Source organism: Erythrolamprus reginae, chromosome 1 (genome assembly GCF_031021105.1).
Source record: "Erythrolamprus reginae isolate rEryReg1 chromosome 1, rEryReg1.hap1, whole genome shotgun sequence".
NCBI lineage: Eukaryota > Metazoa > Chordata > Lepidosauria > Squamata > Dipsadidae > Erythrolamprus > Erythrolamprus reginae.
Window position 1 is genome coordinate 6,753,460 of NC_091950.1, and position 10,145 is coordinate 6,763,604.

At 39.4% G+C, this 10,145-nt stretch overlaps 1 protein-coding gene across 1 annotated transcript; it reads right to left on the reverse strand.

Moving 5' to 3' along the window:
* Window positions 1–220: 220 nt before the first annotated feature.
* Window positions 221–5,800, reverse strand: LOC139165973 (vomeronasal type-2 receptor 116-like). Its single transcript, XM_070749585.1, is given in 6 exon segments — window positions 221–1,085; window positions 1,087–1,117; window positions 2,029–2,158; window positions 3,047–3,265; window positions 4,190–5,014; window positions 5,684–5,800. Coding segments are annotated over 6 exon segments (2,187 nt in total).
* Between the last annotated feature and the right edge of the window lie 4,345 nt (window positions 5,801–10,145).

Consider the following 10,145-nt stretch of genomic DNA (forward strand, 5'->3'; position numbering starts at 1 on the left):
GCTATTTATAGCAACCTCACTAATTACCACAGCCCCACCCAACCACAGGTGGCCTCATTTTCTTTGATAATAATCTCTCAGTTTGGATCAAAGATTTGGACTTTGATTTATTTCTTGCTGTTAATTGAAACACCGATAGCACACTTACATGATATTTTAGAAATCAGATCAAATAGAAAAAATGCCAAAACCAAAATAAAAGTTCTCAATTCTGCAAGAATCAGATATTCTTGTGTCTCATTATATTCTCTCTACAATTTAGATTTGGTCTCAGTAGAATAATGTAGCACTTGGGGAAGAAAATACAGGCCAAGAGACTGGCTCCAGAAGCCAGGATGGAAAAGATCTCCACAGCCACCATGGACTTTCCTTTGGTGCTCAGGTAGGCAGGAAGGAAGGTGACCCAAACACTGCAAAAGACCAACATGCTGAAAGTAATAAACTTGGCTTCATTAAAGCTGTCAGGCAATTTCCTAGCCAGAAAGGCTACCATGAAACTGATGAGGGCAAGTAAACCCAGGTAGGCAAGGACTGTGTAAAACATTGAAACCGAACCTTCATCACATTCCAAGATGACCTCTCCTACCAAGGAATGGAAGTCCATGTTGGGAAATGGGGGAGAGATTATCAGCCAAGTGGCACAAAGAAGGGTTTGAACAAGAGGACAGGCAAAAACAATGAAGTTGGCTAGTGGTTTTCCTAAGAATTTCCTTGATTTGTTCCCTGGTTTGGTGGCCATGAAGGCCAAAACCACCATAACAGTTTTTGCCAAAACTGAAGAAACTGCAATGGAAAAGAGAATGGCAAAGGCAGATTGTCGAAGGAGACATGTGAATTTACCAGGTCGACCAATGAAGAAGAAGGAGCAGAGGAAGCAGAGCAGGAGGGAGGTTAGGAGGATGTAGGTAAGATCTCTGTTATTGGCCTTGACAATTGGTGTGTCATGATGTTTAAAGAAAATCACCAGGACAGCACTTGTGATTAATGAAAGGAAAAGAGATAAAAAAGTTAAAGTGCATCCCAGGGTCTCTTGATAGGCAAGGAAGTGGAACTTCTTGGCAATGCAGTGGTCCTTGTCTTTGTTGGGATAGATCGCAAAGATCACAGTGGACTGCATCTGAAATTAAGAATATTTATGTAAAGATTGCAGGGACATCTGCCATGAACATTCTCCCTCCCCAAAGTTCACATGACATGTCCTTTTATTCCTCTGGCCAACCCACAAAAATGATGATGGTTTTTCTCATGGGATTTCACAATTGGTATGGTTTGTTTGTTTGTTTGTTTGTTTGTTTGTTTGTTTGTTCGTTCGTTCGTTCGTTCGTTCGTTCATTTATTTATTTATTTATTTATTTATTTATTTATTTATTTAATTAATTAATTAATTAATTTGTATGCCGCCCCTCTCCGTCGACTCGGGGCAGCTCACAACAACAATAAAACAATTCAAGACAAATCTAATAATTTAAAACATTTTTTAAAAACCCCGTTATTAAAGTAGGCATGCACACAAACATATCATACATGAATTGTATAGGCCCAGGGGAGATGTCTCAATTCCCCCATGCCTGACGGCAGAAGAGGTTTTAAGGAGTTTACGAAAGGTGAGGGAGGCAGTTCTAATCTCAGGGGGGAGCTGGTTCCAGAGGGTTGGGGCCACCACAGAGAAGGCTCTTCCCCTGGGACTTGCCAAATGACATTGTTTAGTCGACGGGACCTGGAGAAGGCCAACTCTGTGGGACCTAATCGGTCACTGGGATTCGTGCAGCAGAAGGCGGTCCCGGAGATATTCTGGTCAGTAGGGGAGCCATGTATTCTGTCTTAAAACTATCCTGTATCAAATTATTGAGGAGCAGAAAAGAGGCTTGTCCAGGCAGGACAGCTCAGATCCATAAACTCACGGTTTCTGATGAAAAGTATGAATACTCTGATTTAATGTATTCCGAACAAAAAATGACAAAATTAACATCTTTATCTACTCAATGACTCCCTTGATCCTGGAAGATCTGCATTTGAAAAGTGCTCTACCTGTCTGATTTGAAATGGTGCCTTCTGGACAAGGGGAACATTGGTAGCAGCACACTGATTCTCCCTCGGGAACTCTTTTCCTCTCTTCTGTCTGGCACCTCTTCTTACCACACCTGGCAAAGGGCACATTCTAAAACAAAAAAAGTGAAGTGTTTGAGGTGGCCCAAGCAATGAACACTCCTCATTTATTCATTTCCACATTCCTATTTTCCTGTTGGGAATGTTCTCATAAGAAATTTGTCACGGTAATTTAAAAGCCGATCAGCTGATGCAATGAAGGGAATGGGTTAGCAAGGTTTCCTGCTGTTATCCCTTTAAGAGCCTGTGTAATAAGAGGAGCGTCTGCTAGCGTGTTTGTTCGTTGAGTTTCTTCCCTGCTGCAATTGCTATTTGTTTAGATACTGTTGTAGTGTGTGTATGTACAGTATTCCTATTGTAGATAAAAAACAATATTTGATGCAAACCACTGTTGACTATACTTGCTCCTGGGTGAAAGACCTGTGCACACTCGGACAAAATTATTCATCAAAGTGTAACAGGAATCAGGAAATGGTCGTGGGAGAATCTGGCAACTAGCAATAGTGACTCACCAATGGATGCTAATATTTGAACCTTGAACCCCAGAGTGCAAAGTGCTACATTGTGCTACAACTTTTCCAAAACAAAGAATGATGAAGATCCAACTGAACAGGAATGGCCCATGGAAATTTCTGCCTGATCTAATAATACCTGGTTTTAAGCAGAACTTCTTCTCATCCTCACCCATTGTTGAACATTTCACAATTCTTAATCTCAAATGCAAGTAATTTACCAAATTCCAAAACTCTTTTCTGCATCTATATACATGTTTTCACCTTAGAACAGGTGTTCTTCCTATACTGGCTGGAGAATTCTGGGAGTTGAAGTCCACAAGTCTTAAAGTTGCAAAGTTTGAGGAGTTTAGCTTTAGAAAGATGTTCAACATCCCTAGGAAAGAGTGATTCTTTTCCTGAATTTATAACACTTCCTTCCAGCTCACCTTTGAGGCCCAGATTATTTCATCAGAGTTAATGGTGAAATCCTGGCCTGGGACAGCTCTAGGATCCTTTTGCCCAACTTTCACAGGGACTAAAGATTTATTGGGGTGGACAACCCAGTTGACAATATCATAATGAACAGTTCTCAGTCCATTTTGTGAGAAGGAAACTTCATCTCCAGCACTGTTGTTGAAGTGGACATTTCTCAAATTTGCAAGAATCTAAAAAAAAAAGTGACCTTCAGAAATTGGAGCAATTAATGAAAGGCAGAAATGAGATATCATGGCTTCTATCATTTTTGGGAAAGATGTCATCTTAGGACACAATTGTACATCTAAAAAATTAAAGTTGGTCCCTTGGTTTGAGATATGAGCAACCAGGAGAAATATTAAACATTTGACTCAATTGTAAGCAACACAAATCCCTTTATCATTGGGTATTTGTATTTTGGCTTCCTCAACTCAGACTTACAGGAATGACTTGCCTCCAGAAACTGTGGGTGCTCAGTCACTGCAAATTTTAAAGAAGAGATTTGACAAGTTTTTTCTGAAATGGTATAAAGCTTACTGCTTGAGTAGGGGGTTGGATTAGAGGATCTCCAAGATCCTATCCAATTCTTTTGTTCTGTTAAGCAGCTGAACACTACAAGAAAGAGAAAACTAAACATATGGGGTGGAGTCATATGGGATGCTAATTCATAGAAACATAAAAGAAGATTAAAATGAATTGAGCTCAGTATCTTTTTATATGTTGGATTCAGGCTACATGCTGAGGGAAACTGAGGAAGTTCTGCAGATACAGTATGCCCATTAGGACTTCAACTGTCCTGTTGAAGCATCTAGCATGTTGTACAAATGCTACCAGATTATCATCTTGTTCCAAGATTACACCTCCTTCTTGGCCACCTCCTGGTACTCAGGGAACAGTTGAAGATGTTTCAGGACCATATACTGTATAGGTGTTTTTTCTTTTACCCCCTCTTTCAACAAAACATGTAATTAATAATATTGTTTTTTAACTAATTGCTGGTTTAATCTGCTCAAAGATGCCATGATATAATATCCCTCAATATGATTTAAAGAAATGCACATGAGAAGCTTCCTCTCTATTGATCTGTGGACTGGATAAAATGTCACAGAGATTACCTGCCATGGCTTCACATTTGAGATCCTCTTTCCAAGCTTCAGCGTAACAAATTGTGCTCCTGATCCATAAATTGCATGCAATGCGTGTGCCACTGCATAAATGGCATTGTAGATATTGTAACTTTCACCTGTCATGCTCATTTCAAAAATTAAATCTGGAAGTTCCTGCAAATTCTCCTTTCCTGTACAGTGTTGTTCTCCTTTTGGAAGGAGCTTGCCTGGTTTGGGGATATGGCAGTCAAAGAGTGTTTCCCACCAAGTCAGCAGAAAGATGTCCTCTTCTTTGACCAACTGATATAAAGATAGGGGGAAGTGGCTGAATTTTGAAACATCACCAGGGTGGTCCCTAAACTGCAAAGCCCCGTTCAAGACCTTTACACCTTGAAAAATATCTCCAACCAGAGTAAATTTCCAATGAGATGTTAGGATCCAAACATTTTGAAGTTGTACCTTTCTATATTTTACACAACCATTCAGAGCTGTCAAAAATTTTGCAATATCAGTGGAATCTCCAAACAGAAAAATTACTTCAGCTTTAAACAAAATGTTTAACATCAATTTATTTATTAAATGAATAAATATATCCGATTTTAATTTTTCAATGAAGGCCAAACAGATCTCATTCTCCTTCAGAATTGTTATCAGAGATGAGATGAAATATTCTCCACTGTCATCTTCAGAGGTCACAAGCCCAACCCAGTTCCACTTGAAATGCAGGAGCAGCTGAACTAAACCCACACATTGAGCAAAGTCACTGGGATTAATCCGGAAGAAGGAAGGATAAACTGGTCTGTATTCCTGAGGGAACTCAAAGCCAACACCGAGCTGGAGAAAGAGAGTAATAAGTGTTTTTAATAAGTGAACACAAGAAAAAGATGATACAATCTGAAGTTAGTTGGGGGAAAGATCAAAACATGAGAAAATATTATTTCACTGAAAGAGTAGTAGACGTGGTTGGTAAATCCACAGTCACTGAATTTAAACATGCCTGGGATAAACATATATCCATCCTAAGATAAAATACAGGAAATAGTATAAGAACAGACTAGATGGACCATGAGGTCTTTTGCTGCTGTCAATCTTCTATGTTTCTATGTTACATTGCATGCATTTTACCCTACCAGTTAACCTGATTTAATCTTTGATTAAAATAGGTTTATGCTTCCTCCCTACCTAGGAATAATTGCTAGTTACATATTTTTTATAGTTGTGACATGTCAGAAGCTGAGGGAAGAAAATGTTAAACTGATACCGGTAAAATATTACAATGAAATGGAGACTTCATTTTAATGAAAGTCAGGAATTAATTCATCTTGGCAAGTACAGTATTTCAGAGATATTTCATTAGCTGTCCGTTTGTAGTTATATAAAAATATACATTGAAACATAGAATGTAAATATCAATTCAATTGTAGGATATCCCCTTCAATAACATTGTTTTCACCCTTGACCTCTGTGTGAGCTTCCATACTGTATCCAGTGAATCCCCCTTACCTGTGGGACCTTGTAGATGCTGAAGATGGAGGCCATCTGCCTTGAAGATTTGGGGTGGTCACCTCCAATGACAGAGAGCACAAGGTCCTGCCTGTCACATTTATAACCTGGAACCATTTGACCTCTTGTGGATAGAAAGGAGAGGCTGATTTAAGAAATCTTTCTCTCCATCTGAACATTGTCACAAATGTGGAAGCCAAGTGTGATGTTGGGGAGGAGAACCAAATCTTTGTTGATCTCTGTGACAGCAAACACTAAGGCAAAGAACTGCTGGTACTTCTTGAGTATGGGTCTATAGTAAAGAAAACATTGGGGACATTACAGAGAAAAATGTGTGTGTCCTTTTTTTTTAATAGCAAATCCCAGATTTTATTGAAGTTTTTTTTTCATAGATGCTCTTTGATTAAAATTGTATGGCTTAGTGACAGAGGAGAAGGGCAAGTTGAAACATTGGTTAATTACTTTGTGTTTCTTACTTTTAAATTGCTTCTCTCTTTGTTGGTTTCCCAAGATTGTTTCTTATCTTGGTGCTTTGGAAAATAGTTTGACCCCTCAAAGTATTGTAGGAGCCCCTCAAATATTAGAACAGTGCTATCATGTCCCCAAGTCCTTCTTTTCATTAAATAGACACAACTCAATTCCTGTAACTGTCCTTTGTATGATTTAGCCTCCAGGTACCTAATCATCTTTGTTGCTCTTCTCTGCATGTTTTCCAGAATCTTAACAACTTTTTAAAAAATTGTAATGATCAGAACCGGTCACCACAATTAAAATGGATTTTATTGCAATGCCATATAACAAAAAATGATTAAGCTTTTCTTTTCTACTATGCTTTACTGTCCAAATTATCATTACATCAACTTTTTTTTAATCCAGCAGAGTTTCAAATTTGCCCTTAGCAACTGTTCCTTTCTCATTCTTTATGTCCTCTTGATGTAGAGTTTTATAATGATTGAGAATTAGAGCCTGTTTTAGGATCAAAGACAAGAACTACACTAGGACATAAGAAGGCTTCAAGAGTTGTAAACCTAATCCTATGTAGCTTCTGCTCTGGCAATCTCACACTACTTACCAGAGCTTACAAAACTTTTGCCAGACCCATCCTCGAATACAGCTCATCCGTTTAGAACCCATATCGCATCTCAGAGGTCAACACCCTTGAAAATGTTCAAAGATACTTCACCAGAAGAGCTCTTCACTCCTCCACTCGAAACAGAATGCCCTATGAGACTAGACTTTCAATCCTGGGCCTAGAAAGCCTAGAACTAAGATGCCTTAAACAAGATCTAAGTATTGCTCACAAGATCATATGCTGCAACGTCCTGCCTGTCGGCGACTACTTCAGCTTCAACCACAACAACACAAGAGCACACAACAGATTTAAACTTAATATTAACCGCTCCAAACTTGACCGTAAAAAATATGACTTCAGTACCTGAGTGGTCAAAGCATGGAACTCATTACTGGATTCCATAGTGTCATCCACAAACCCCCAACACTTTACCCTTAGATTATCTACGGTTGACCTCTCCAGATTCCTAAGAGATCAGTAAGGGGTGAGTACAAGTGCACTAGAGTGCCTTCCGTCCCCTGTCCTATTGCTCTCCTATATCTCCTATACCTTTCTTCTATTCCTATATCTCTTCTTCTATTCTTTCATTGATATGTTCTATTACTATATCTTCTTTTCTATTCTTTCTTAGATATATTTTACTATGAGTATCTCCTCTATAAACTTCATCATGTATTTTACTATGTGTATATAGATATATACCCACTAAAACCCTCATTGTGTATTGGACAAAATAAATAAATAAATAAAATAACATTAGAACAAGGATTTCTGAAAGGCATTCCTGAATCCTGAACAAAGTAAAAAATTAATACATCTTTCCCTGCCAGATGAAACTTACAACAGACTAAAACGACGCTTGAATGGCTCCTTCTTTAAATTTGGGGTACGGGATGACATAACAGTTGCTAAGGGCAAATTCCCACCAATAATAAGATCAACAGGCCTGTAATAATACCCTATTCCATATGGCTTGAATAAATTCCTCAACACACATACAGTTTGCCTCCTCGTAGCAGTAGTTGGAGATAAGAGGCAGAAGAGCAGCAACAGGAGAGCCAGGCCAGACATTCTTGTCCTTCCTAAATCAGAAATCAAGATTCATCAGAAGCTGAATTGCATGCATGAACAAAGAGAGAAGTGAGGAGAGAGTCTCGAGAAATCCAACAATGACTCTTTTCAAGGACTCTTCCACTGCCCCTAGTGGAAGACAATGGAACATAATTTCTAAACAGGTTTTATCCTGGAATAATTTGGGGGACAGAAATCCAGAGGGATACATTAAGAATTAAGAATTACTCTTCTGATAATTGCAAAGGAAAAGAATCCTCCTATCCACTGAGCAATATATTTTATTTACCCATCAGAATGAGAAAAACAAGTTTATCTCTCTTGTTGTTAATCCCTTGTGGGGATAGATTTGAGAATCAATGGGAAGTTGGATATTTCACCTACTGAACATCTGGAAGCAAGATGGAGTTTGGCTGAGCCATAGTTTTTTGGATAGGATTGAGTGCTAATGGAGCATAGTGCATAGGGCAAAGAATTGTGTTCTAGTAAGTTTGAGCAATCATTGCAAACTTTATACCAAATAACTTGTACTTGTTAAAGGATGAAATTAGAAATTAATTTCTCCCATAGTAGTTAAAAATAGAGAGGAAGATTTCTCAAGATCTTACAGTAATTAAAACTGGTTGGACAGAGAAAATGTGTTCTGCTATATTTTGCTGATCAAGAAGGACTGACAGAGTTTTGTCCTAGTGCCTGAAATCTCTGATCGCTGTTCAAATCTCCCTGCTGTTCAAATATCAGCACGAACCCACAGAGCCCCATGTAAATGCATCATGTTGTACCCCCTATTGTAAAGTGACCAGATTTTTACATTGTTAAAGAGGGACACCATTGAGGGGGATGGGGTGGGGGGTGGGGTATCTTGATTAAAAATTTGGTTTATATGGAGCAAAAAAAATATCTCTTTTTCTCTCTCTCTCTCTTCCTCCTTCCATTTCTCTCTATTTCTCCCTCTTTCTCTCTCTCCCTCCCTCCCTCTTTCTTTCTCTCTCTTCCTTCCTCTCTTTCTCTCTCTCTCTTCATCCCTCTTTCTCTCTTTTCTTTCCTCTCTTTTTTCTATGAAGTGGCATATAAGTCTAAATGCTATTGCTATAAAAGAAAGAAAGAAATAAAGAAAGAAGGAGCAAGGAAGGAAAGAAAGAAGAAAGGAAGAAAGGAAGGGAGGAAGGAAGGGGGAAGAGAGGAAGGAAGGGAGGAAGGAGAGAGAGAAAGGAAGGAAGGGAAGGAGGGAGGGGAAAGAAAGGAAGGAAGGAAAGGAGAGAGAGAAAGGAAGGAGGGAGGGAGAGAAAAAGAAAGAAAGATGTATGAAAAGATACATGGGCGGAAATGGATTAAAGTTGATGGATCACAAATTTTCCTTCAAGATACCATTGTGGATTTTACAAGTAAAGCAATCATGGGAGAGCGCAGAGTCCACCTCCGAGGCTCCACCCCCGAGAGCAGAAATCTAGTTAGAGTCAGACCCAACTATTTCCTCAAGCCAAAGCCAGATCCAAACCAGCAGGAGGCCGCAGTCTAAGCGGGGACCTCCCAGGTAAAAAAGCCTTGGCGCGTTTAAAGACGAGGCAAGCTGAGAGGCGACGAGAACAGAAGGTGACGCCAAAGAAAGTCAAAGGGGGGGGAGCAACAAGGAAGAGCCTTGATGCATCTGCTGGGCTACCGGAGGGGCTTAAGATGGCTGCTTAGTTTTGCGTTGCTGGCTTTTCCCTCCCTTCCTCTTCCCTCAGTTAGCAAAAATGTCAGAAGAGAAGGATTTGGGGTAGTGATTTCTGACAGTCTCAAAATGGGTGAGCAGTGTGATCGGGCAATAGGAAAAGCAAGTAGGATGCTTGGCTGCATAGCTAGAGGTATAACAAGCAGGAAGAGGGAGATTGTGATCCCCTTATATAGAGCGCTGGTGAGACCACATTTGGAATAGTGTGTTCAGTTCTGGAGTCCTCACCTACAAAAAGATATTGACAAAATTGAACGGGTCCAAAGATGGGCTACAAGAATGGTGGAAGGTCTTAAGCATAAATCATATCAGGAAAGAACTCAATCTGTATAGTCTGGAGGACAGAAGGAAAAGGGAGGACATGATCGAAACATTTAAATATGTGAAAGGGTTAAATAAGGTTCAGGAGGGAAGTGTTTTTAATAGGAAAGCGAACACAAGAACAAGGGGACACAATCTGAAGTTCGTTGGGGGAAAGATCAAAAGCAACGTGAGAAAATATTATTTCACTGAAAGAGTAGTAGATCCTTGGAACAAACTTCCAGCCAGCGTGGTTGGTAAATCCACAGTAACTGAATGTAAACATGCCTGGGATAAACATATAT